Genomic DNA, 27,918 nt, shown 5'->3' on the forward strand with positions numbered 1-27,918 from the left:
ATAAAATATTTATTGAATTAAATTATGCATCTAATCTGTGTTTGTAGTTGGACCATAGTAGATAGTAGATAGGATGAGAAAAATATAACTGAAGAAATCAGAAACGAGGAGAGAGTCTGCATATTAGGAGTATGATTTATGGGGTGGCCTGGGTGGCTCAGCGGTTTAGTGCTGCCTTCAGCCCAGGGTGTGATCCTGGAGACCTGGGATCGGTCCCAGGTAGGACTCCCTGCATGGAGCCCGCTTCTCCCTCTGCCTGCGTCCCTGCCTTTCTCTCTCCCTGTCTCCATTTAATAAATAAAATCTTAAAAAAAAAAAAAAAGGATTTGTTAAGGCAGGTGAAACAGCAAGGATCAGACACTATCTGCCCCCAGGGGACACTGGGTTTCTGTGCCAGGCTAGTCAGTGGATGCACGACTGCAGCAAAAGATGCGGCTGGTGCTGCTGAGCCAAGGGGCAGCGAAAGCGGGCAGAGTTCAGGCAGCGCTGAGCTGATGCTGGCTGCACACCTAGCCCAAGGCCCTGGCACCCACCCCAGGCTGCTGCTCTGCTGCTCAGTGCCAGGGGAGGGCTCAGCAACCTGGCCAGATCATGAGAGGTCTTATTTGGAGTGGATGCTGGGGAGACGGTCATAAGGAACCACTGAAGGATTTTCAAGCAGAGCAGCGACAAAGGAAAGCCATTCTGGGGACAGGGTGCAGTGTGGACTGGGAAGGTGAAATTCAGGGGACTTTCCTGGAGTCAGGGAGACCAATCCAGGCTCTACTATCAAGAAAACGGAATTTTTTTTTTTTTTTTTTTTTTAAGAAAACGGATTGTAAGCCAAAACCCTGAGTAGTAAATAAAATTAGTTGGTCTCTCCTGGGGCTTTTACAGAAACTACTCCCTTAGCATCCTGATAGGAGGAAGTTTTGCAATTTGTTAACCAACCCTGAGGAAGCCCAATGCATAGTGGGGGGAGTTTCTTTTCCTAGTTTTTGAGGCGTGTAGAGGCTAGGGTGCTGCAATCTTTTAAAACAGGACCAGCAATTGGGGGATACACCTCGAGTCTGCTTTTTTCTGAATTTTGCACTGGATGCACGAGGGTCGACTTCATGTGCAGTTTTCTCGTGTCACGAAATATTCCTTTGATTTTTTTTTTTCGATCACTTAAAAATATAAAACCCGCTCCTAAGTCGTGCAGAACGGAAGCAAGGTTGCCCTCGTGCGGGGGCCGCACCGCCGAGATGGGTCCGGGCCCCGCCCCCGCCCAGGCCCCCTCCCCGGGCCCGCCCGGCAGCCGGTGCGCAGGCGCGGGGAGGCGGCGGCCGGAGTGCGCAGGCGCGCGGCCGCCCCGGTTGCCCTGGCGACGGCCCCCGCTCGGGCCGCGGAGCCGGAGCGCGGCCATGGCTGCCTCGGCCGGGGCGTCCTTCTCGGTGGGCGCCGCCGCCGCGCGGCCGGGGGCTGAGAAGAACTCGGGAGAGCCCGAGAACACCTACAGTCTGCGGCCTGTTTTCCAGCAAAGGCGGGTAACGGACGGACGGGCCGCGGGGAGGGCGTCCTGCTCCCAGCAGGTCCCGGGTCGTGCGGGCAGAGCTCGCCTGAAGCCGGGGCGTCGGGAACAGGCGCGAGGGCCCGGAGGGGAGGGGCTGGGGGAGGGAGGGAGGGGAGGGGCTGGGGAGGGAGGGAGGGAGAGGAGGGGAGGAGCTGCCGGGGAGGAAGAGGCAGGGCTGGGGGGGAGAGGAGAGGCTGGGGGAGGGAGGGGAGGAGCTGGGGGGAGGGAGAGGAGGGGCTGGGGAGGGAGAGGAGGGGAGGAGCTGGGGGGGGGAGGGGAGGGGCTGGGGAGGGAGGGAGGGGAGGGAGAGGAGGGGAGGAGGAGCTGCCGGGGGAGGGAGGGAGAGGCAGGGCTGGGGGAGGGAGAGGAGGGGCTGGGGGGGAGAGGAGGGGCTGGGGGAGGAGAGGAGGGGCTGGGGGAGGGAGAGGAGGGGCTGGGGGAGAGAGGCGGGGCTGGGGGTAGGGAGAGGAGGGGCTGGGGGAGGGAGGGGAGGAGCTGGGGGGAGAGAAGAGGGGCTGGGGGAAGGAGGAGGAGCTGGGGGAGGGAGAGGAGGAGCTGGGGGGAGGAGGAGGAGCTGGGGGAAGGAGGAGGAGCTGGGGGAGGGAGAGGCGGGGCTGGGGGTGAGGGAGAGGCAGAGCTGGGGGAAGGAGGAAGAGCTGGGGGAGGGAGAGGCAGGGCTGGGAGGAGGGAGGGGAGGAGCTGCGGGGAGAGAAAAGGGGCTGGGGAGAGAGAGGAGGGGCTGGAGGTGAGGGAGAGGAGGAGCTGAGAGGGAGGGAGAGGCGGGGCTGAGGGAGGGAGAGGAGGAGCTGCGGGGAGAGAGAGGAGGGGCTGGTGGGAAGGGAGAGGCGGGGCTGGGGGGAGAGAGAGGAGGGGGCTGGAGGACAGGCTGGGAGGGGGGAGAGGCGGGGCTGGAGGGGGAGGCGGGGCAGGGGGCGGGAGAGGCGGGGCTAGGGGCAGGGTTAGGGTTGGGAGAAAGGCACTGGATCGAAGTGGAGCGGGGAGGCAGGGTGGGAGGGAGCGGGACGGGGGTCGGGCCTGGAGAGGATGTGGCTTGGCGGTGGGGGGTGGGGGCCTGGGAGTGGGGGGGCGGGGAGTGGGGCGCGGTCCTTGAGCCTCGGCTGCTGGGTGCAGCTGAGGACCGAGCTGCTGCAGTCGCAGTGCAAGGGCGCCCGGAGCTCTCGGGCTGGCGCAGTGGGCATGCGTGGTCTGGGACACCCAGGGACACGGGCAGAGGAACGGAGGTGCGAGGAATAGAACCGTAAAGACGTGCCTGGCGGCGACTGCCGTTCAGCCATTTCCCAGGGTTAGTGCGTGCATCTGTGTGCGAGAACACGCCCACTCCTGCGGGTATGGGACCTGTGTGTGCGCGAAGTCTTAGGGCTCGTCTGGATGCTCTTGGCGCACCGCGGCAGTAGCTTCCCAGGATTCCAGTACGCGGTCCATTGCGCAGGGCCGTCTGCTAGGGCTGTAGGGTCTATCACTCACTTCATTTTCACAAGATAAAAAAAATTAAATAGAAAAGTAAAGCCCCTCTCTTGCTTTGAAACCAGATTGCTGAATCAAGTGCTTGGCAAATACTGGAAGCCAGGAGCTTTGGTTATAGTGCAATAAAAAATTTCATGCAGTAGTTTTCTTTTGGGTGGAATGGACTTAAAAAAGGATATATTCAGTTATCTTGGTAAAGGTTTCTGAATGCATAGAATGCCTGCAATTCTGCTGTAAAACAGAACAAAAGCAGAACAAGATTCGTAGGAATAGTCCTATGAAATTATCTGTGAGTTGTTTGAAGAAAACTTTTGACATTTCGCTGAAGATGAGAAAGGATTAAGGGGAAGAGCCAGATACAATATATTTGTTAATAGGAAGACCCCTTTCTGAACAGATCAAATCCTGGAGATTTGTCTATGAGTCTAAAGTTCATCTGTGACAATAACCAGGCAAGAAAGCAAAGAAAATACTGTTGAAAAGTAATAAGGGGCCACTAGGATTACCAAATTACATATAGCTCAAAACCTAAAAGATTCTAGTTGCTGGGCACATAATAGACACATCAACTGATAGAGTATATGGCCCAGAAAATGAACCTAGTGTTGTAATATATGATAAATAAAACTAAAATGTGGATGGTGTTGTGAAGGTGGGGAAATTAAGGGAGATTTTTTTTTCTCTGTCTTCATTTATTCAATAATCCATTCCTTCCAAACGTATTTATCGCCTACTACGTGCTCGGTGCTGTTCTAAGCAATGAGGCGATAACAGTGAACGGAGCAGATAGAAATCCGTGCCCTTGGGAGCTTATGTTCTAGCTAGGTAGAAGGACAACAAACAATAATTACAGAAGTGAACTACATAGTGTATGAGATAGTACTAAGTACCAGGAAGTGAGATATAAAGTGATGTGGTAGGAGGGCAATTTGAAGTTTTAGAGAAAGTGGCTAGGGAAAGGGACTTGCATAAAGACTTGAAAGAGGTGAGGGAGGGAGGTGTGCATGTAGAACAGGCTGGTACTTCAGGCGGAGGTTAAAAGCAAGTGCAGAAGCGCTTGAGCTTGGCATGCCTGCCGTGGTCAGGGAACATAGGGAAGGCCAGTGGCTGGAGTGGGGAGAACTGGCAGGAAAGTAGGAGAAAACAAGGTCAGAGAGTTTGGTGGGGTAGGTCATATGGGACTGTGCAAGTCACAGTTAGGATGTTGCTTTTACTCTGAGTGAGGTGGGAAGCATTTGGGGTATTTTGAATAGAGGAGGGCCACGATCCAACGTGTTTTAACAGGACCAGTCTAGTTGCTGTGGTGACAACAGGAGATGGGGGCAAAGGCAGTGACAGAGGGACTTGTTAGGAGCCATTGTAATCCAGACAGGAGGTGATGGTAGCTTGGATGAAGCTGGTGGCAGTGGGGTGGTGAGAATGATTGAATTTTAGAGTATTCTGAAGGTAGAACTGATAAAACTTGTTCATAAACCAGGATGTAGTTTGTGAGAGAGAAAGGCAAGACTGACTTCAAGTTTTTTGGCCTGAACAACTGAAAGAATGGAGTTACCATTGACTGAGTTTTGGAGAGAGGGGAGGGTTAGAAGCTCAGTGTTAGATGTATGGACTTTGAGTTGTCTGTTAGACACCCAGATGGAATAGGTGTTGGGATTTGTGGTCTGAAGTTCAGGGGAAAGGTCCAGGCCAGAGGTATAAATCATGACTATCACAGTGTTCTTAATTTGTGTATGTCACTTTAATAAAAAGTACGAAAAAGAAAGATTAGATTGTTCTAGTGACAAAAAGCTGGGGGCAGTTCCCCTGTGAAAGTAAACTGGAGTTTTGAAGTTACCAACTAGATGTTTCAAACTGTTTCATTTAGGTTCAGACCCTCTGTGGTTAAAGACTGTATCCATGCCGTGCTTAAGGAGGAGCTGGCAAATGCGGAATACTCTCCAGAAGAAATGCCTCAGCTCACAAAACGTTTATCAGAAATCATTAAAGACAAATTAAAAGGTAATTTCTTCCATGTCTGGTCTTCTCAATTATCTGGTAACTTTTACTCATGTAGGTTTTTGCAGAGATGGTGGGAAAGTTAAACATGTGAAATAAAACATTGTATGCAAGCACCATCTGAGAAATTCCAGCATGGGAAAACCCAGAAATTACAAGGGCTCCTTTCTCCCCTCATTCTTGGTTGTTTTTCTCAGCAAAATATCAATTCCGTAGCCTGTCATTCATACCCTCACTGTGTGACCTCAGCCCTTCTCTTCAGCTGAGTCCTTAATAGTCACCATACTGAACTTGTCATGGCTTGATAAGCAAGCCCTCTACATCTACAAAATACCTCATGCTTTTTCTCTGTTCTCTTTATCTCTGTCTCTCTCTTTTTAAAGATTATTTATTTGAGAAAGAGAGCTCACACATGTGGGGGGAGGGGTAGAGGAAGAGGGAGAGAATTTTCAAGTGGACTCAGTGCTGAGTGTGGAGTTGGAGGTGGGGCTTGATCTCATGACCTTGAGATCATGACCTGAACTGAAACCAAGAGTCAGATGCTTAACTGACTGTACCTCCCAAGTGCCCCTCTTTTGTTAGTAATATTATACCATCTAAAAAGTCCTTTCTATCTACCTTTTTAAAATAGAACATTTTTTTGGAGGGAAGAAAATGTCTTTGTAGCAGTAATACATTTTCATTGTACTAACCTAGACAATCTAGAAAAAGTACAGATATGTTTTTTTTTTAATTATATAAAATTCCATTACCCAAAGGTAGTTATTATTAATATTTTGGCATACATTTTTCTTAATTTAACTTTTACAAATTAAAAATACACAAGAGTACAAAGAAAACAGCATTCTATGTATTTCTATCACCTGGAATTAACTGCTGTTTCTATATTAGCATTTTTATTTTCACTTTTTTTAAAAAGGAGTTTTTATTTATTTGAGAGAATGAGTGGGAGGAGGAGCAGATGAAGAAGGAGAAGCAGACTTCCTGCTGCAAAGAGCCCGACACGAGGCTTGATCCTAGGACCCTGAGATCATGACCTGAGCAGAAGTCAGCTGCTTAACTGACTGAGCCTCCCAAGCACCCCTTTATTTTTCCTGTTTTTAATTTGAGAGAGAGAGAGAGAGAGAGCATGAGTGAGGGCAAAAGGAGAGGGAGAAGTAGACTCCCCACTAAGCAAGGAGCCTGACTTGGGACTCAATCTGAGGACCCTGGGATCATGACTGAGCCAAAGGTAGACACTTAATCCACTGAGCCACCCAGGTGCCCCTGCTGAGTTATTTATTTTAGTTCAGATATTACCTGATGAGATTTTGTTGTAAGTTTTTTGAGGAAGGGCTCAGGAATGCTACATTTTCTGGGATTTTTCATGTTTTAGAATGTTTGCCTTTTGCTTTTAAGCCAGAATATATTTTGGATGAATATAATATTTTGAGGTAACAATTTATTTTCTTGAGAGTCTTGTAGACTTTGTTATATTGTCTGGCATTGAAAGTTACTGTCTAAATCTAAGGCCACCTGATGTCCTCTGCCTAAAGAATCCCATCCTTAACCTTGATGCTCAATAGCTTTTTTAGAATGTCACTTGATAGTGAGCATTTCATATCTTTCAATCTGTGGTTTTTTTTTTCCATATCAGGGAAGTTTTCTTGTATCTCTGAAAACATTTCCTGTTCCATTCATTAGATTCTCTTCTTCAGAACAACAAATACTGATATGTTGAATCATCTTTTATCTTCCATATCTATGAGCTTTTCTCTACCATACTTTCTTCCCTTTCTTTTGATATTTACTTGTAATTGTCTTAAGCCAGTAACTCAATTTTCATTTGTGACTGTTCTGTCTCTTGCCATTTTCAATTTATTAGGTCTGCTCTGATATTGTGTGAGTAGTTTGTTTCTTAGGGCTGTGATCTTTCTTTTCATCTTTCTGTTGTTTATAATCTTTTTTATTTATTTATTTATTATTATTATTATTTATTTATTTATTTTATATAATCTTTTTTGTTGTTTATAATCTGATTGAATTCTTATTTTGTTGAATTTATGAGCTGTTTTGTTCTATACAGTTCTATACAGAATCAATTGTGAGGAGTTTCTCTTTGTTTCTTGGTTTATATTATATCCTAAGTTGAGAGGTTTTTTTTGTTTTTGTTTTTTGTCTTTTGTCTTTTAAACAGTATGTTTGTTTCTTTTTATTCTTTTGTTTTTCTTGCTGCATTATTGCATATTGCCAGTCAGCTTCCTTCCATTTTACTCTGATGTGGTGTGGTTTTCGGATCTTTTAATTTGCTGTTTTCATAATTGCTCTGACATGGTATGGGTGGATTTCTTTTGTATTCTCCCACCATATCTGAGATTGTTTTATTTTTTCCGTCTACTATGACATAAGGGTTGGGTATTTAATATTCTAGCTACATGGATATCAGAAAAAGAAGAAGAGAAATGAGTAGAGAAAGGAGGAAGCTCCATGGAGCTGTGTACAGTGTTTTCGGCTCTGTCTCCTGAGATTTTGTTAAGGGTCCTGAATTAGGGTTCATGTCTCACCTGGGAGGGGGCCTGTAGTCTTGGGATTGTTTTTTTTTTTTTAATAAATTAATTTTTTATTGGTGTTCAATTTGCCAACATACAGAATAACACCCAGTGCTCATCCCGTCAAGTGTCCCCCTCAGTGCCCATCACCCATTCACCCCCACCCCCTGCCCTCCTCCCCTCCCACCACCCCTAGTTCATTTCCCAGAGTTAGGAGTCTTTATGTTCTGTCTCCCTTTCTGATATTTCCCACACATTTCTCCTCCCTTCCCTTATATTCCCTTTCACTATTATTTATATTCCCCAAATGAATGAGAACATACGCTGTTTGTCCTTCTCCGATTGACTTACTTCACTCAGCATCATACCCTCCAGTTCCATCCACGTTGAAGCAAATGGTGGGTATTTGTCGTTTCTAATGGCTGAGGAATATTCCATTGTATACATAAACCACATCTTCTTTATCCATTCATCTCTCGATGGACACCGAGGCTCCTTCCACAGTTTGGCTATTGTGGCCATTGCTGCTATAAACATCGGGGTGCAGGTGTCCCGGTGTTTCATTGCATCTGAATCTTTGAGGTAAATCCCCAACAGTGCAATTGCTGGGTCATAGGGCAGGTCTATTTTTAACTCTTTTTTTTTTTAATTTTTATTTATTTATGATAGTCACAGAGAGAGAGAGAGAGAGAGAGAGAGAGAGAGAGAGAGAGACAGGCAGAGGGAGAAGCAGGCTCCATGCACCGGGAGCCCGACGTGGGATTCGATCCCGGGTCTCCAGGATCGCACCCTGGGCCAAAGGCAGGCGCCAAACCGCTGCACCACCCAGGGATCCCTATTTTTAACTCTCTGAGGAGCCTCCACACAGTTTTCCAGAGTGGCTGCACCAGTTCACATTCCCACCAATAGTGTAAGAGGGTTCCCTTTTCTCCGCATCCTCTCCAACATTTGTGGTTTCCTGCCTTGTTAATGTTCCCCATTCTCACTGGTGTGAGGTGGGATCTCATTGTGGTTTTGATTTGTATTTCCCTGATGGTAAGTGATGCAGAGCATTTTGTCATGTGCATGTTGGCCATGTCCATGTCTTCCTCTGTGAGATTTCTCTTCATGTCTTTTGCCCATTTCATGATTGGATTGTTTATTTCTTTGGTGTTGAAATTAATAAGTTCTTTATAGATTTTGGAAACTATCCCTTTATCTGATATGTCATTTGCAAATATCCTCTCCCATTCTGTAGGTTGTCTTTTAGTTTTGTTGACTGTATCCTTTGCTGTGCAAAAGCTTCTTATCTTGATGAAGTCCCAATAGTTCATTTTTGCTTTTGTTTCTTTTGCTTTCGTGGACGTATCTTGCAAGAAGTTACTGTGGCCAAGTTCAAAAAGGGTGTTGCCTGTGTTCTCCTCTAGGATTTTGATGGAATCTGGTCTCACATTTAGATCTTTCATCCATTTTGAGTTTATCTTTGTGTATGGTGAAAGAGAGTGGCCTAGTTTCATTCTTCTGCATGTGGATGTCCAATTTTCCCAGCACCATTTATTGAAGAGACTGTCTTTCTTCCAGTGGATAGTCTTTCCTCCTTTATCGAATATTAGTTGACCATAAAGTTCAGGGTCCACTTCTGGGTTCTCTATTCTGTTCCATTGATCTATGTGTCTGTTTTTGTGTCAGTACCACATTGTCTTGATGACCACAGCTTTGTAGTACAACCTGAAATCTGGCATTGTGATCCCCCCAGCTATGGTTTTCTTTTTTAAAATTCCCCTGGCTATTCGGGGTCTTTTCTGATTCCACACAAATCTTAAAATAATTTGTTCTAACTCTCTGAAGAAAGTCTGTGGTATTTTTTTTTTTTTTTTTTTCTAAAAGCATGCCCTGCGAAATTGGTAAGATGTCATATTTTTCTCTACTTGCATGCAACCCTTGGTTTTCTAAATGCCTATTTCTCATACTTTGCCCGTCAGCTCATTTTATTTTATTTTTTTAATTTATTTATGATAGTCACAGAGAGAGAGAGGCAGAGACACAGGCGGAGGGAGAAGCAGGCTCCATGCACCGGGAGCCTGATATGGGATTCGATCCCGGGTCTCCAGGATCACGCCCTGGGCCAAAGGCAGGCGCCAAACCGCTGCGCCACCCAGGGGTCCCAAGTCTGTGGTATTTTGATGGAGATTGTATTAAACATGTACATTGCCCTGGGTAACATTGACATTTTCACAATATTAATTCTGCCAATCCATGAGCATGGAATATTTTTCCATCTCTTTGTGTCTTCCTCAATTTCTTTCAGAAGTGTTCTATAGTTTTTAGGGTATAGATCCTTTACCTCTTTGGTTAGGTTTATTCCTAGGTATCTTATGCTTTTGGGTGCAATTGTAAATGGGATTGACTCCTTAATTTCTCTTTCTTCAGTCTCATTGTTAGTGTATAGAAATGCCATTGATTTCTGGGCATTGATTTTGTATCCTGCCACGCTGCCAAATTGCTGTATGAGTTCGAGCAATCTTGGGGTGGAGGCTTTTGGGTTTTCTGTGTAGAGTATCATGTCATCGGCGAAGAGGGAGAGTTTGACTTCTTTGTCAATTTGAATGCCTTTAATGTCTTTTTGTTGTCTGATTGCTGAGGCTAGGACTTCCAGAACTATGTTGAACAGCAGTGGTGAGAGTGGACATCCCTGTCTTGTTCCTGATCTTAGGGAAAGGCTCCCAGTGCTTCCCCATTGAGAATGATATTTGCTGTGGGCTTTTCGTAGATGGCTTTTAAGATGTTGAGGAAAGTTCCCTCTAGCCCTACGCTCTGAAGAGTTTTGATCAGGAATGGATGCTGTATTTTGTCAAATGCTTTCTCTGCATCTAATGAGAGGATCATATGGTTCTTGGTTTTTCTCTTGCTGATATGATGAATCATATTGAGCGTTTTACGAGTGTTGAACCAGCCTTGTGTCCCGGGGATAAATCCTACTTGGTCATGGTGAATAATTTTCTTAATGTGTTGTTGGATCCTATTGGCTAGTATCTTGTTGAGAATTTTTGCATCCATGTTCATCAGGGATATTGGTCTGTAATTCTCCTTTTTGGTGGGGTCTTTGTCTGGTTTTGGAATTAAGGTGATGCTGGCCTCATAGAACGAATTTGGAAGTACTCCATCTCTTTCTATCTTTCCAAACAGTAGAATAGGTATGATTTCTTCTTTAAACGTTTGATAGGGATCCCTGGGTGGCGCAGCGGTTTGGCGCCTGCCTTTGGCCCAGGGCGCGATCCTGGAGACCCGGGATCGAATCCCACGTCGGGCTCCTGGTGCATGGAGCCTGCTTCTCCCTCTGCCTGTGTCTCTGCCTCTCTCTCTCTCTCTGTGACTATCATAAATAAATAAAAATTAAAAAAAAAAAATAAACGTTTGATAGAATTCCCCTGGGAAGCCATCTGGCCCTGGACTCTTGTGTCTTGGGAGGTTTTTGATGACTGCTTCAATTTCCTCCCTGGTTATTGGCCTGTTCAGGTTTTCTATTTCTTCCTGTTCCAGTTTTGGTAGTTTGTGGCTTTCCAGGAATGTGTCCATTTCTTCTAGATTGCCTAATTTATTGGCGTAGAGCTGTTCATAATATGTTTTTAAAATCGTTTGTATTTCCTTGGTGTTGGTAGTGATCTCTCCTTTCTCATTCATGATTTTATTAATTTGAGTCTTCACTTTCTTCTTTTTAATAAGGCTGGCTAATGGTTTATCTATCTTATTAATTCTTTCAAAGAACCAACTCCTGGTTCTGTTGATCTGTTCCACAGTTCTTCTGGTCTCGATTTCATTGAGTTCTGCTCGAATTTTAATTAACTCTCTTCTTCTGCGGGCGTAGGGTCCATCTGCTGTTTTTTCTCTAGCTCCTTTATGTGTAAGGTTAGCTTTTGTATTTGAGTTCTTTCCAGTTTTTGAATGGATGCTTGTATTGCGATGTATTTCCCCCTCAGTACTGCTTTTGCTGTATCCCAAAGATTTTGAACGGTTGTATCTTCATTCTCATTAGTTTCCATGAATCTTTTTAATTCTTTCTTAATTTCCTGGTTGACCCTTTCATCTTTTAGCAGGATGGTCCTTAACCTCCACGTGTTTGAGGTCCTTCCAAACTTCTTGTTGTGATTTATTTCTAATTTCAAGGCATTATGGTCTGAGAATATGCAGGGGACGATCCCAATCTTTTGGTATCGGTTCAGTCCCAATTTGTGACCCAGTATGTGGTCTATTCTGGAGAAAGTTCCATGTGCACTTGAGAAGAATGTGTATTCGGTTGAGTTTGGATGTAAAGGTCTGTAGATATCTGTGAAATCCATCTGGTCTAGTGTATCATTTAAAGCTCTCGTTTCTTTGGAGATGTGCTGAGAAGACCTATCGAGGGTAGAAAGAGCTAGATTGAAGTTACCAAGTATAAGTGTATTATTATCTAAGTATTTCTTCACTTTGGTTATTAATTGGTTTAAATATTTGGCAGCTCCCACATTCGGGGCGTATATATTGAGGATTGTTAAGTCCTCTTGTTGGATAGATCCTTTAAGTATGAGATAGTGTCCCTCTTCATCTCTCACTACAGTCTTCAGGGTAAATTTTAGTTTATCTGATATAAGGATGGCTACCCCTGCTTTCTTTTGAGGACCATTTGAATGGTAAATGGTTCTCCAACCTTTTATTTTCAGGTTGTAGGTGTCCTTCTGTCTAAAATGAGTCTCTTGTAGACAGCAAAGAGATGGGTCCTGCTTTTTTATCCAGTCTGAAACCCTGCGCCTTTGGATGGGGGTCATTAAGCCCGTTCACGTTCAGAGTTACTATTGACAGATTTTAGTGTCACCATGATATCTATTCAGTCCTTGTTTTTGTGGATTGTTCCACTGAACTTCTTCTTAAAGGGGAATTTTAAGAGTTCCCCTTAAAATTTCTTGCAGAGCTGGTTTGGAGGTCACATATTCTTTCAGTTCCTGCCTGTCTTGGAAGCTCTTTATCTCTCCTTCCATTCTGAATGAGAGCCTTGCTGGATAAAGTATTCTTGGTTGCATGTTCTTCTCATTTAGGACCCTGAATATATCCTGCCAGCCCTTTCTGGCCTGCCAAGTCTCTGTGGAGAGGTCTGCTGTGACCCTAATACTCCTCCCCATAAAAGTCAGGGATTTCTTGTCTCTTGGTGCTTTAAGGATCTTCTCTTTATCTTTGGAATTTGCAAGCTTCACTATTAAATGTTGAGGTGTTGAACGGTTTTTATTGATTTTAGCGGGGGATCTCTCTATTTCCTGGATCTGAATGCCTGTTTCCCTTCCCAGATTAGGAAAGTTTTCAGCTAGGATTTGTTCAAATACATATTCTGGCCCTGTGTCTCGGCGCCCTCGGGAACCCCAATTAAATGTAGGTTTTTCTTCCTCAGGCTGTTGTTTATTTCCCTTAATCTGTCTTCATGGTCTCTTAATTGTCTGTCTCTTTTTTCCTCAGTTTCCCTCTTTGCCATCAACTTGTCTTCTATGTCACTCACTCGTTCTTCCACCTCGTTAACTCTCGTCGTTAGGACTTCTAGTTTGGATTGCATCTCATTCAATTGATTTTTAATTTCTGCCTGATTGGGTCTAAATTCTGCAGTCATGAAGTTTCTTGAGTCCTTTATGCTTTTTTCTAGAGCCACCAGTAGCTGTATAATATTGCTTCTGAATTGGCTTTCTGACATCGAATTGTAATCCAGATTTTGTAACTCTGTGGGAGAGAGGACTGTTTCTGATTCTTTCTTTTGAGGTGAGGTTTTCCTTCTAGTCATTTTGCTCAGTGCAGAGTGGCCAAAAACAAGTTGTATTGGGAAAAGGAGAAAAAGAGAGAGAGAGAAGGAAAGAAAAGAGAAAAAGAAAAAAGAAAAAAGGACGAAAAAAAGGAAAAAAGAAGAAAAAGAGAAAGAAAAAGAAAGGTGAAAAAAAAAGGGGTGGGGGAAGCAATCAGAAATCAAAAACAAAAACAAAAACAAAAACCATGGGGGAGTATCTTCTGATTCTGTATACTTTACGTCCCTTGACTTCCCCTGGAACTGGTCCGTGTTGCTGGTCTTCTGGGGGAGGGGCCTGCTGTGCTGATTCTCAGGTGTTAGCACTTGGGGGAGCTGCTCTGCCCCTGCCTGGTGCAGGGCTCAGTGGGGGTTGTTCACCTCGTGAGGCCCCAGGAGGAACAACCGCAGTGGCGGGGCCAGCTCTGCAGCCCTGGAGTCAGCTCCCACAGTAGCTCCGGGGCTCTCCATCTGCAGGGCCTGGAGGCTCCGGGCGGGGCCGCTGATCTGCTCAGCTCCAGGCAGGAGCGTCCTCGCTGTCCTGGGCCCTCCCGGCCTCTGCCTATCCGGGGGAGGGCGGATCCTGGGCTGTGTCCCGGCACCCCCTGCTCCGGGGCCTGCGCTGTTGGATTCGCGCTCCCGCCCCGCAGCCCCCTCTGCGGAGCCGCCGCCTGAGCCCCTCCGAGCTGCTCTGGGTCCCGCCGTGCGCGCTGCAGCCCTTAGGGAGCTCGGGGCATCTCCCATCTCCCGGGTGCAGGTGCCTGTTAGTGTCCCCAGAGCCCGAGGGCATCCCCGCCCTCCTGGGTCCTGCTCCACCTCCCTGCGGGCCCCTTTCCGCCTGGGAAGGTTGGTGCAGCTCCTGCTTCTCGGGGACGGGGCTCTCCTGTCCTGGGGACACTCGCCCCGGCCTCAGCCCGGCTCCTCGCGGGGCCCCTCCCCCCTCGGAGGCCTTTTGTTTCTTTATTTCTTTTCCCCCCGTCTTCCTGCCTTGATAGAAGCGCGAACTCTTCTCACTGTAGCATTCCAGCTGGTCTCTCTTTAAATCTCAGGCCGAATTCGTAGATTTTCAGGATGATTGGAAGGTTTTCTAGGTAATTTGGTGGGGACACGTGACCTGGGGACCCTACTCCTCCGCCGTCTTGCTCCTCCTCCCTTAGTCTTGAGATTGTTTGCCTAATTTACTGTATAATCCTGGAGCCTTTACTTTGATCAAAAAGAGTTGGCTGTATTTCAACTTTGTCCATTTCCTTTCCTTTTTCTTTTCTCCAAATGTTTCTATTATTCCTTGGTTAGAAAAGGAGGAAGATAAAGATACTCAGTTTTCTTTTCTCCAAATTTGATGTTAGTGAAAATTTTTGGGATTTTGCCTCTTTAGCAGTATGGTTTCTGGGGAAGCAGCGGAGTTGTATTGGGCTATACCAGTATAGTCCAGAATCTTATGTTGTTTTCTTTTCTCCTTTACTGAACAGCTTACAGTTTTCTAAATACTCCATACTCTATGCCTTTGTACATGCTATTTCCTCTCTGTAGAATGGAGACTTTGCCTGCCTGATAAATTCCCATTTGTCTTTCAAGGCTCAGCTCATTTATCACATTTTCCAAGAAGTCTCTTCTGGTCGTCCCTTCTCCACTGTCCAGACAAGGGAAGGAGATGCCAGCTCTGTGTTCCTATGTATTTATACATGCTACTCTTGGAATTATTATTATTATTTAAAGATTTTACCTATTTATTCATGAGAGACACACAGAGAGAGACAGAGACATAGGCAGAGGGACAAGCAGGCTTCTCGCAGGCCCGATGTGGGACTTGATCCCGGGACTCCAGGATCACGCCCTGAGCCAAAGGTGGACGCTCAACTGCTGAGCCACCCAGGCGTCCCTACTCTTAGAATTATTAATATGATGCTTTTTCATTTTATTCCTCATGTTTGCCTTCCCAAATACCATATGTTCTTCAAAGCAAGAAGAGTGTCTTGTTTATCTTTGTGTTTTGAGGACCTACCAGCACCTGACTTAGAATAGGAGAGAAAGGAAGGAAGCTGAGATCTCTTGAGAAACTAGTATGTATCAGTACTGTTCTAGATGTTTTACATATTACTTATGAAAATCAGTGAAGAGCAACCTCGCTAAAATGGAGCTGGGAAGCCAAAAGGGGGAGCTCTACTACCGTACCACTCCTTATCAGCCCAACAGGAAGAAGCTTGTACTTTTTACGGTCCCAGCAGGAGGAAGAGAGATTTTCTCCTTGCCCCAGCAATAGCCCTGCCAATGAGAGACTGTCACAGTGCCAGCAATGAAAAGCCACGACACTTCCAACTCCTGGTTGACTTTTTGTCTATAACAAACAAAACCTCCCAACCTCCTCCTTTCCACTATGAAAGAATTAGCTGCTTCTTTGTTTTGTGGACTTGCCTATGGTTTTGCTGTAACTTTCATTTCCTGAATAACAATTCTTTGCCCTTCCTGACTAAATCCATTATTTTTGCTGGTAAAATAACTGAAGTTTTATTTTTAAGGTCAGTGTGCTAGATCTTATCTCCTCTCACCTCACAACATCCCCCAGGAGGTAGGTAATAATTTTCCTATTTAACAGATGAGGAAGACTTAAGCCAAAGAAGGTAAACAACTTGTCTAAGGTTACGTACTTGGTAAGATGACTGACTGACTTACCAAATAAAATTTGTCAAGTCCTTCTGACTCCCAAGCTTATCATCCTACTCAGTCAATGCTTGTGGACTGAATGCCTATGTCCGTTTCTAGGCAAATTTACCTTCATTAAATAACTTTACCACTTTTACTTATAGATACCTTTCTTATTTTTCTTTCTAGAAATGGGATTTGACCGATATAAAATGGTGGTACAAGTAGTGATTGGAGAACAAAGAGGTGAAGGAGTATTGTGAGTACTTGGTTTTTCCTTCTTGTTTTTATTCTTAAATATTTCTTTTTTTTTTTTTAAAGATTTTATTTATTTATTCATAGAGACAGAGAGAGAGAGAGGCAGAGACACAGGCAGAGGGAGACGCAGGCATCATACAGAGAGCCTGACATGGGACTTGATCCAGGGTCTCCAGGATCATGCCCTGGGCTGCAGGCAACGCTAAACCGCTGCGCCACCGGGGCTGCCCCTTAAATGTTTCTTATTAGGTATTCTTTCTCCTGACAAGTTAGTAAGATTGTGTATTTGTAAGAGTGAGAGGGAAGGACAGCATAACAAAATGTGGCTGTGAACCAAAAAGATCCTGGTACTGAACAGTGCGGTTGACAGTGTGGGTGAGCTCCGTGAGGTGATTCACTTTTTGTAGTATCTGTGGGCCAGTATGTCTTTTAGGGTTTATGTATATTATGCTCCTAAGTAGAGTATGGCAGTGTGTATATATACTTCTTCTTAAATTCCTTCTTGCCTGGCTTTTGTGCCTGTCATTCCAAATTAATTTTTTTAAAATTGTTTAAGACCTCCTTTTTTTTTTTAAAGTATATCCTTTTTTTTTTTTTTAATTTTTTTTTAATTATTTATTTATGATAGTCATACAGAGAGAGAGAGAGGCAGAGACATAGGCAGAGGGAGAAGCAGGCTCCATGCACCGGGAGCCCGACGTGGGATTCGATCCCGGGTCTCCAGGATCGCGCCCTGGGCCAAAGGCAGGCACCAAACCGCTGCGCCACCCAGGGATCCCTCTTTTTTTTTTTTTTTTTTTTTAAGATTTTTATTTATTTATTCATGCGAATACACAGAGAGGAGAGAGAGAGAGGCACAGGGAGAAGATCCGATCCTGGATCTCCAGGATCATGCCCTGAGCTGTAGGCGGCACTAAACCACTGAGCCACCGGGCTGCCCTGTTTAAGGCCTCCTTATTAGCATCGATAGTAGTCCTTTTTTAGCTCTGTTCTTGACCTGGGCTTCTATTTCTTTCTATTCATTCTAGGGTTTTTTGGCTCTGATTTCACTTATCTAACTTGTTTCTCTTCTGTTTTTCTAACTGATTATTCTCCTTCCTTCCCTGGTTCCTCTTTCTCCACTACATTGCCAGCTGTGAGCTTTCTTCAAGGCTCAGTTCTTGTTCTTTTGCTCTGCTCAGTGCTTTTTCAATGAGCTCATTCATTCTCATGACCTCAAACTGTCGTTTGTGTATTGGTGAGTTCAAAATCTGTATTTCCTGCCTTTTTCTATGCCCAAGTGTTAATCTCCTGTTTCCCAGAGCCCCTGGGTGGCTTAGCTGGTTAAGCATCTAACTTTGGCTCAGGTCATGATCCCAGAGCCTTGGGATTGAGCCCCATGTCTGAGCAGGGAGCCTGCTTCTCTTTCTCCTTCTGCCCCTCCTCCCCACTTGTGTGCTGTCTCTCACTTTGCTCTCTCCCTCAAATAAATAAATAAAATCTTTAAAAAAATCTCCTGTTTCCCTTTGCAAACAGTACTTTGTATAGTATTTTATAAGAAAGTATTAAAATTTTTGTTGAATGAACTTTAAAAATACCTTGTGGATATTATTACTGAGAATTTTTTTTTTTAATTTTTTTATTTATTTATGATAGTCACAGAGAGAGAGAGAGCCAGAGACACAGGCGGAGGGAGAAGCAGGCTCCATGCACGGGGAGCCTGATGTGGGATTCGATCCCGGGTCTCCAGGATCGCGCCCTGGGCCAAAGGCACGGGCCGAACCGCTGCGCCACCCAGGGATCCCATTACTGAGAATTTTTACTATAGAATATTAATTTGGAAGGGACTGTGAATATGTTCTAGTGTCTACTCCTCTTTATTTTTTATTTTTATTTTTTTTATACTCCTCTTAATCTATAGATGATGCTTAGGAGGGTCAGTATGATTTTCCCCAAATTATTTATCTGACTGGTGTTAGGTAAACTAATAGAGCCTAGCCTTCTGGCTTCTGGCACAGACTCTTCACCATTGTTCCCCCTACCATTTGGTCAAAAGTCTTCAGGAGATTTTCACCTCAGAGACATAAAAAAATACTTTACTACTCTATCACTTCAAATTCAACATGTTCAAATCAGTTGCACCATCAGTTAGCCTGCCATTTCTCTGTCTTTCACGGTCTTAGAAATATTGTTAACTTTGGCTTACAACCTTGACTTCCTCTTTTGTCAGAGTTAGCCGTTACACTCTCCCACTGCATGCACTATGATCTGGATGCCAAGGTTACGTAGCAGCCCCTTATCAGCATTGCCAGACTCTGGTCTGTCTCCTCTACAACTCATTTTATATACAAGACCAATCTCTCATTTTCTTTCCGTAAACTCTTTAGAGTTTATTTTAAGCCTTGTCAAATATAAACTCCTTAAACTGGTTATGTTTCACTTTGCTAAACATGATAAAGCCAAACTCTAAAGTATAGCATTCAAGGCTACCCCGCTCCTTTTTTAAAACTTTTATCATCTAAAATTTCAAACATGCAAAAGTACAAGGGCTAAGGAACTCCCTTTTACTATTACTTAGTTTCAAAGTTTATCAGCAAATATGGATGCTGTTTTATTTATACCTAATCTCCTTGTCCCACCAGATTATTTTGAAGCAAATTCCAGTCACCATACCATTTCATTTGTAAATACAACAGTATACGATATCTCTAAGATATAGGAACCCTTTTTAACACAACAAAATACCATCACATCTAAAATATTGTTGATCCCTAATATTATACAATATTCAGTTAGTGTTCAGATATTCCCAATTGTCTCATATACAGTTGACTCTTGTGCACAATATGGGATTTAGAGGTGCTAACCCCTGCACAGTCAAAAATAACTTTTTATATATGCATATACCTTTGACCCCCCCAAAACTTAACATTAATAGCCTACTGTTGACCAGAAGCCTTACTGATAACATAAATAGTGGATTAATACCTATTTTATATAGGTATTAATAACATTAACATTAATAGTGGATTAATACCTATTTTATATAGGTATTATATACTGTATTCTTACAATAAAGTAAGCTAATGAAAAGAAAATGGTATTGTTATTTAAAAAATCATAAGGAAAAGAAAATCATAAGGAAGAGAAAATACATTTACAGTACTGTGCTGTATTTATTGAAAAAACATCTGCATATAAGTGGACCTGTGCAGTTCAAACACAAGTTGTTCAAGGATCAACTATGTATGTGTATGTACTTTTTTTTTTTTTTTTACAGTTTGTTCAGATCAGGATCCTTTACATAGGCCACATACTGCATTTAGTTGATACATCTCTTACATTTATTTTAATCAATTATTTTCTTTCTCTTTCTCTCTTTTTAACCTTGCCATTTAATTGTTGAAGAAGTTGGGTTATTTGTCATGTAGAGTTTCCTACATTCTGACGTTTGCTAATTTTATCTCCTTTATTTATTTATTTATTTTCATGATTTTTATGCTTTAGATTGTAATCTAGTACTACTGTATTTGTTTTATTGCTTCATGTTCCAACTTTGGCCATGGGCAGCTCTTTTGGTGGCCTCTTGTGTCCCTTTGGTATACCCTAACTATTGTGGGTGTTTTGGTTTTTCTTTTTTTTTTAAGATTTAGTTTAATTTAGAGAGAGAGAGCAAGGAGGGGGGAGGCCAGGTAAATAAAGGGAGGGAGAGAGAGGAAGAATCGTTAGGTAGACTCTACACTGAGTGCAGAGTGTGTTGTGGGGCTTGATATCATGACCCCAACATCATGACCTAAGCCAAAATCAAGAGTCAGACACTTAACCAACTGAGCCACTCAGGTGCCCCTATTGTGGGGTTTTTGAGCACTTCCTTACTTTTTGGCACTATAAGATGCTTCTCAATCTTATTCATTCCCTGCCCCAACCTTATAATTAGCCATTTCTCCAAGGAGCTCTGGTTCATTTTATTGGAGAATGACATTAGAAACTAACATCTGGACACTAGATGTGGCCGTTAACTTTTTAAATATTGCTTCTGCTCTATTTGCTCTTTGTTGTCCTTTTTGGACTCCAATCACCTATATTTGGATTGAGATGCCCTTTTTACTGTATTCCACATGTCTCTTATACCCTTCTCTAAGTTTTTGGTTTTTTTTTCTCTGTGCTTCCTGTTGGATATGTTTCTATTGACTTTTCAGTTGACTAATTCTCTTTTCTGTTGTGTCTTCTGTTATCCAACCCACTGACTGAATTCTTAATATCAGTTATTATATTTTTCAGGTTGAGAATATCCATTAATTCTTTTTTATAGATTCCATTCTCTAGTAAAATAATAATAATAATGTAATTATTATTTAATAATTTCATTATTATTATTATTGTTATTGAATACCACACAGCTTTATTTATTTTTATGTTTTAAAGAGATTTCTTAGAGAGAGAGAGAGCATGAGCAGGGGGAGGGAGCAGAGGGAGAGGGAATGTGAAGAGAGAATCTCAAGCAGACTCTCCACTGAGTGCAGAGCCTGCCGTGGGGCTCTGTCTGAGGACCCTGAGATCATGACCTGAGCTGAACTCAAGAATCAGGTGCTTAATCAACTGAGCCACCCAGGCACTCCTACATGAGGTTTATTTGAAGAATTTATGTAAGAGATTTCTGAATTTGCCCCAATGAAGGAAGAAGGGGCCTTTCTCTCATGCCTGTTACTAAAGTATAGATAAAGACAATTGCTGATCAGGGGTGCCTGGGTGGCTCAGTCAGTTTTGTGTCTGCCTTTGGCTCAGGTCATGATCCTAGGGTCCTGGGGTCAGGCCTCACATTGGGGATGTGGGGGGCTTGCTTTTCCTTCTGCCTACTGCTCCCCCTGTTTGTGCCCCCCCGTCAAGTAAATAAATAAAAATCTTTAAAAAAACAAAGACGATTGCTGATCAAACTTACACACTGTTGACAAATAGTTTTTAGCCCCTATTTTAGTTATTGTGATTATCAGAGGAAAAGACCTTTTCCTAAGACACTAAACTGCAAAGGGCGGGCAGTGTTGGAATGAATTCTCCTCAGTGATACCAGACCACTCTGGAAAATACACTTTCAGGCTCCTTCTCATCGCCCAAGGCAGCGGCAAATCCTGTCACCTCCTTTTGGCCAAAGCAGCCAAAGATTTAAAAGTCTTTGGTTCATAGATGGCTGGGTCCACTCTTAGCTCCACCTGGCATTTAATTAAATTGACAGTGAATGTTGGGTACTTCAAATCATGTTCCTGGGAGACCACTAGAGTTCAATGAGTCCAGTGTCCTCACGTTCCTCTTCTTTGGTCTGCACTTTTGTGCATTTCACGAATACTATGGTCATGGCTCTGACCACTGGCCTGTAGCACTGCTCATGCTGCATCACCTCCTGGACCCACCGGTAGCAATCAGTGAGGCCAGTGAAATTATTTTTTTATCTACGTTTTTCATCTTCCGTCTCTCCTCCGTTTATACATTTTGGTCAGAGCAGTTATTTTAAAGTCATTGTCTGCTTACTCTAGTATCTTGATCATGTGTGATTCTTTCCACTGATTTTTTTTCCTTGGTAATTCTTTATGTGGCTCTGTCAGCATGCCTGGTTTAAATCTTGGACCTTGTGTCAAAAAATGGTAGAACCTTCAGATAATGTGATTTTCTTCCAGAGAAAGTTTCGTCTTTCCTTTTCTATTCAGGTAGACTATGGACTGCTTACCTTAATCCAGTCAGGTACTAAGCAGAGTTGAGGTTAGGTGGCAATTGTGATTTGAGGTTCCCTCTACCTTCAGTTCACCTTTCTTTCTTGAATGTAGCCCTCCAGATCTTTCAACTAAGAACCTGTCACGCCCGTTGAGACCCCCACCCCCATCAGGTACCAACTTTTTTTTTTTTTTTTCAGGTACCAACTTTTATACTTGTCTCCTCATTATAAAACTACCCTTTACTTCAAAGGTTTTTTTCCTTAAGTGTTTTGGTTTCCTATTGCTGCTGTAAAAAATTATCACTGACACCTAGCTGGTTCAGTCGGAAGAGAATACGACTCTTTATCTCAAGATTATGAGTTTGAGCCCATGTTGAGTGTAGAGATGACAATAAACAAATAAGTAAATAAAATTATCACAAACCCTCTAGCATAAACATATTATTTTACATTTCTGGAGATCATAAATCCAAAATGGGTTTCATTCAGCAAAAATCAAGGTATTGGATTGACTGCATTCCTTCTGGAGGTTCTGTGGGAAAATCCATTCCTTTGACTCTTCCAGTTTCTAGAAATAGCATTCTTTAGCTTATAAACCCTTCTTCCATCTTCAAAGCCAGCAGCATAGCATCTTTAAATGTTTATCTGACTCTCTCACCTCCTTCTTTCTTTGTGATTACAATGAACCCACCTGAATAATCCAGGATACTCTTCCCATCTCAGGATCCTTAATCATATATCTGTAAAACTGTCTCTCTTTTTTGCTATATAAGGTAACATTCACGGGGTTTGGGGGACAGGACATAGATATATTTAGTGTGAGGGCCATTATTTTGCCTGCCACACTTGGCTATCAGTTTCAGAATTCAGCACATGTCTTGAGAGGAAAACCAACCATGTGAATGGCTTTCCAGTGATCTTGGTCCCTCAAGTCTCCAATTTTATCTCCCTAACCCTGCAAGTCTGCAACAGTCCCGCTGGTTTCTTTTTCCCGAGTAGTTGATTGTCTAGCTGAGCCAAGCCTGGGTTCTTAGCTTCTAATCCTGTGCCTGGACTTGGCAAATGCCCCAGGGAGAATTCTGATGTAGGAAAGGAGCTTAACCTCCTTGCAGTTCACCTCTCTCTGGAATTTTGGCTCCCCTAGTCTTACTTGCTTTAGCTGCATTCTGGTTCATTTTATCCAGCCTTGCTAATTAATCTTGGTGGGAACATTGGCCTGCTACAAACTGTTCCATCATGTTTCTTCTGAGTCCTTTTGAAACAAATATATATATATACACACACACACACACACACACACACACTTGAATTATAGCTTTTTTTTTTTTTTTTCTGTAGAGTCCAGGCTTTGGGTGTGACTCAAATATCATAATTTCCTCTACCAGTTACTACTGTGCATTTAAGTTGTTTCCATTATTTATTTATTAAAAAAATTTTGTTTTTAAGTAATCTCTGTACCTAACATGGAGCTGGAACCCACAACCTGGGAGATCAAGAGTTGCATATTCCACTGACTGAGCCAGCCAGGTGCCCCATCAATTATTTCCATTTTTTAATTAGCTTTTGTTTTTGCATAACATTCTTATTCAAGATTTGGGGAGAGAATGGCTAATTTGAGAATTCAGAAGTAACATAGGAAATCTGTAGAGATAATACTGGGTTTAGAACTAGCTAGAAGATTGAGTTCTAGTTCAGGGTTTGTCCCTTTCTTTTCTGGAACTCTACAGAATTATCAGGTTGATGTAAATAATCTATTGGGTCCTTTCCAGACCTGTTTTTTCATATTATTATGCAGGATGGAGCCCATTTGAGTTGTAAGTTTTAGGTATTATTTCCTCTAAAAGTTATACAAAAATATTTTGGCTGAAGTAATCTGTAACAGCTTCCCATCCAGAATACCAAAGATTTCAGAGTATTGATCCCTGAAGCTGTCAGGCAGCTGGTCAGAGTCTGAGACTGCTACAGCCCTTGGGCTGTCACTGCCAGTGACATCTATGATTCCAATCCCTTCTAGTTTACTCAGTATATTCTGCTGTAGGAACAGGATTTTCTGTGTGCCACCCTGTGAAAAGTTGGCAGCATTGATATATAAGAATGTATCAAGGAAAACTTTTGCTCATGGCAAATAGGTGGTACAGTTCAGATCCCTGTTATATTACTTATAGTTTTTCATTCTTGTATACTTTTCAGCATGGCTGCTCGCTGTTTCTGGGATGCTGACACTGACAACTACACTCATGATATTTTCATGAATGTAAGTCTGTTTGAAAGCCTTTTTTTTTTTTCCTTTCCAAGGACATGTGGACATTTCAAGTCAAATTAATAAGATATGAGGACACTTTAGTTTTAGATGTTTGTCTTAGACTCCTTCTAGATGAAATGATTTTGCTGTTTCTTTACTGTGTTATTAAAGCAGAAGAAAAAAAATAAAGCAGAAGTATGTGCTGCTGATAGGCAAGGAGACTTGTAGGTATACAGATGACATAACTCTTCACAGGTTTGATTTTGAGAATATCATATAGTTTATTTAGTGCTAACAGACATGTGGCACTTGGCTAACTATAAAGATAATGGGGTGGCAGGGATTCACAAGGAAAGGTGACTTTCATTCAGTAATGAAAACTAAGCAAAAATAAAGAGAAATTTTAAAAAGAGGTTTCACTGAAACATAGGTATGTTATTGACTGAATGTTTTATTTATTTTAATCATATGCTGTTATACTTGCTTCCAGAAATGATCCCTTTCTCTATTCAAATGCTCTTAGGTTGTGAATTAGTAGAGTCAGAATTGAAGTATGGTAGAATAGAACAGAAACTTGGTTGAGTGATTAGGAAAGGGGTTCCATTTCCAGCTCTGTAACTTTCTAAATGAATGACTTTAAGTAAATCATTGGACTTTTCTGATTGTATCAGTAACATTAGGAAGCTGTACTGGATTTTTCCAAAGAAAGGCTATGGCTATCTAAAAATAATTGGGGATACTTGCTTAAAATACAGATGCCAAGACTCTACTCAAGTAGATTCTGATCAAATAAGTGTTGAATCAATGAATCTGAATTTTTAAAAAAGTTCCCCACATGATTGTGCTTACTGCCAGGTTTGGAAGCTGCTTATGCCAATGATCTCAAGATACCTTTCAGCTCTAAAACTCTATGGTCCTACCAAAGTTTCATTTTATACTCAGCTCCCCTAGGGATCAAGGACTGAATAGTAGAAAGTACTATGTAGATCTCCATTTATCAGCTCTCTAAGGGAAGGGTCAAGCTAAGGTGATGGTTTTTCCTGCTTTTTGGAGTTATTGAGTCCTTATACAATTCATTCATTCAGCAAATATTCTTTTTTTTTTTTTAATATTTTATTTATTTATTTGAGAGGGGGCGGGGGCAGAGGAAGAGGAAGAGGCAGGCTCCTTGCTGGGAGCCTGATGTGGGACTCTATCCCAGAACTCCAGGATCTTGATCTGAGCCAAAGGCAGATGCTCACTGAGCCACCCAGGTGCCCCCATTCAGGAAATATTTTGAGCTCCTATCAGGTGCCATCCTCCCCTGGAGGTGCTAGGGATAAAGTGATGAATAAGACAGATAAGGAGGGCAGCCCAGATGGCTCAGCGGTTTGGTTTAGCGCCTGCCGTCAGCCCAGGGCATGATCTTGCAGACCTGGGATCGAGTCCCATGTCAGGCTCCCTGCATGGAGCCTGCTTCTCCCTCTGCCTGTATCTCTGCCTCTCTCTCTCTCTGTGTGTCTTTCATGAATAAATAAATAAAATCTAAAAAAAAAAAAAAAAAAAGGAGAATTCTGGGCAGTGTTGTAGAATGGCGGCCAAAGTGCCAGTCCTTAGGCTGTTTGTTTACAGATCCTTCATGAGAAAAGTACATAAATAGAATGTAAGAGGTTAGAAACTCTTACAGGAATTTGACAATTTTATATTGATTAAATCTAATAGTAAAACGTTGAGGCTATACTTTGCATGTTACTTTTTTCATTTCATTTTCCTACTTAGCAATTTTTATTGTATCTTACAAAAGTATCAGTCCATAAGGGCCAGGAAATTAAAATAAAAACAAGTTTCTCTCCACAGATAGCACTGTTGTAGAACACAGTTCACTGTTATCCCACCCAAGGAGGCAGGGACCTGGGCTACCCAAAGAATTTTATTTTGGCTGGTAATCAAATACTTGAGTTCAGATTTTGTTCCCAATACACCAGGCTGGAGGTGAGATTTGCTGGTCTCTGAGGCAAGTGGAACTCCTATAATAATTACCTAAAAACTGTTGTAACAAGTTTAATTGGGATCTGGAAAACATTTCATGAATCTGAGTTAAAAGATGGCTAAATGAATTTTATCAATTAAGAATAAACACCCAGAAACCATTTGCCCTTACCAAGAATTTATGACAAAGTGCTGTTATGTTTTTTTAAGATTTATTTGAGAGAGGGAGAAAGAATGAGAACACACAGGGGGAAGGGCAGAGGTCTGCTCAAAAGGGAATCTTGAGCAGACTCCATGTGGTGCGTAGAGCCCATTGTGGGTTTGTGCTCGATGTCATGACCCTGAGATCATGACCTGAGCTGAAATCAAGAGTTCATGCTTAACCCACTGAGCCACCCAGGCACCCCAACATGCTGTTATTTTTATCTGTGATGTTATAGTTACACATTTACTCCAGGAAGCTCAAAGCATTTTGCAATTGTTATTTCTGTGATAAATCAGGAAAAATAGGAATACTTATGAGTTTGAATTACAAAAAATTCATTAGTTTGCATTTTACTTGTATCTTCAGAAAATCTAATTTTTCACCCATCCTACCCCTTGAGCAAGCACTCAACGTTATAGCTAGACTCTGGGAACCCTCTGCGTATTGAAGAAGGAAAAAACCTTCATGATTGAAAATTGGCAAGGATCTGAGATGATGTTCATTTCGACTGCCTTTGCTGTCCTTAGCACTTCATTAGTACTAACATTCTGGATTTGTGTGTGTTTTCTGTTTTGTTTGCATTTTAGGACAGTTTATTCTGTGTTGTAGCGGCATTCGGCTGTTTCTACTATTGAATCTTTGAAAAGTTGGATAAAGATATGACCATGAAGAAATGTAAACTTTTTTATATTGTTAAGATCTCAACAAAATAAAGGTAATTTGGCATTTTGGCAACTGAGTCTATTCAGTTTTAGGCCTTATGTTTTAGTGTTTTGTTATAGTATGTTCTCATGGTATTTGGAAAGTGGGGGAAAATCTGTGTTTCAATGGTTCAAGCACAACCAATCGTAAATATTTGGGTGTGTTGTCTACCAGTGGTTTATTTTATTTTTTTATTTTTAGAGTCAAAAAAAGCGTACATACAGTTCTGTAACCCGATTGTTCACTCCTCGTCACACCGAGTGCCAGGATTTATGTCACTTTATTTCCATCACGATTTTCCTAGGCCTTGTTGAATCGCTGCACTCACCCCACCGGGTCATACCGTTATCTTGGCCATTTCTGTATTAAGGGCTGATGATCACTTTTCGCTGTTCCAAATTAACACCGGGATGACCTTACTTGCGCATAGAGGTGTCTGCGCGGCCCTCACGGCGCTCACTGGTCGAGCGCGCGGTCCCCCCGGGTGCGGCCAGGCCAGGCCCTGCAGGCCCGAGGCTGCTGCGGGCGCCGAGTCTTCCCCGCACCGCCGTGGCCGGGCAGGCCGGGTCCCGACGCCTCCCGGGGCTCTGGAGCCGAGGCAGAAGTGAACCCACCCGCGTTCAGGAGGCTGCAGGGAACGACGCCCTCAGACGCCCTGGGCCGGGGCTGGCGCGTGTCGCGCGGGGTCGAGAGGGCCCCTCGGGCGCCGCCCCGCCCCGCCCCGCTCCCCCCGAGCGCCCGCCGCGGGCCGCCCCCGTCGGCTCCCGCGCCGCCCGCTCCCGCGCGCTCCCTACCGGCGTCCTCTACCGCCCGCCCTCCTGGGGAGCCTGCGCGGCCGTCGGTTCGCAGCCGATCTCTTCAAGCGGAGGCTGCCGCAGCCCCGCCCCGCCCCGCCCCGCGCCCGG

The 27,918-nt window shown here is 43.3% G+C and overlaps 1 protein-coding gene across 1 annotated transcript; it reads left to right on the forward strand.

The window, feature by feature from the left end:
* The first annotated feature begins 1,374 nt into the window (after window positions 1-1,374).
* On the forward strand, window positions 1,375-27,026 carry DYNLT2B (dynein light chain Tctex-type 2B). The gene is made up of 5 exons (XM_041755470.1): window positions 1,375-1,504; window positions 4,884-5,017; window positions 16,145-16,214; window positions 24,087-24,150; window positions 26,899-27,026. The coding sequence occupies exons 1-5, from the start codon at window positions 1,386-1,388 to the stop codon at window positions 26,944-26,946; spliced, it is 435 nt and encodes a 144-aa protein (XP_041611404.1). The 5' UTR covers window positions 1,375-1,385; the 3' UTR covers window positions 26,947-27,026.
* The last annotated feature ends 892 nt before the right edge of the window (window positions 27,027-27,918 follow it).

The sequence above is a fragment of the Vulpes lagopus genome, chromosome 1 (genome assembly GCF_018345385.1).
Source record: "Vulpes lagopus strain Blue_001 chromosome 1, ASM1834538v1, whole genome shotgun sequence".
NCBI lineage: Eukaryota > Metazoa > Chordata > Mammalia > Carnivora > Canidae > Vulpes > Vulpes lagopus.

Excerpts from the sequence above, each read along its gene's own strand:
- DYNLT2B (XM_041755470.1), top strand. The coding sequence starts at position 1,386 with ATGGCTGCCTCGGCCGGGGCGTCCTTCTCGGTGGGCGCCGCCGCCGCG. Across the intron at positions 1,505-4,883 it reads CGGCCTGTTTTCCAGCAAAG|GTTCAGACCCTCTGTGGTTA; the intron begins GCGGGTAACGGA and ends TGTTTCATTTAG. Across the intron at positions 5,018-16,144 it reads CATTAAAGACAAATTAAAAG|AAATGGGATTTGACCGATAT; the intron begins GTAATTTCTTCC and ends TTTTCTTTCTAG.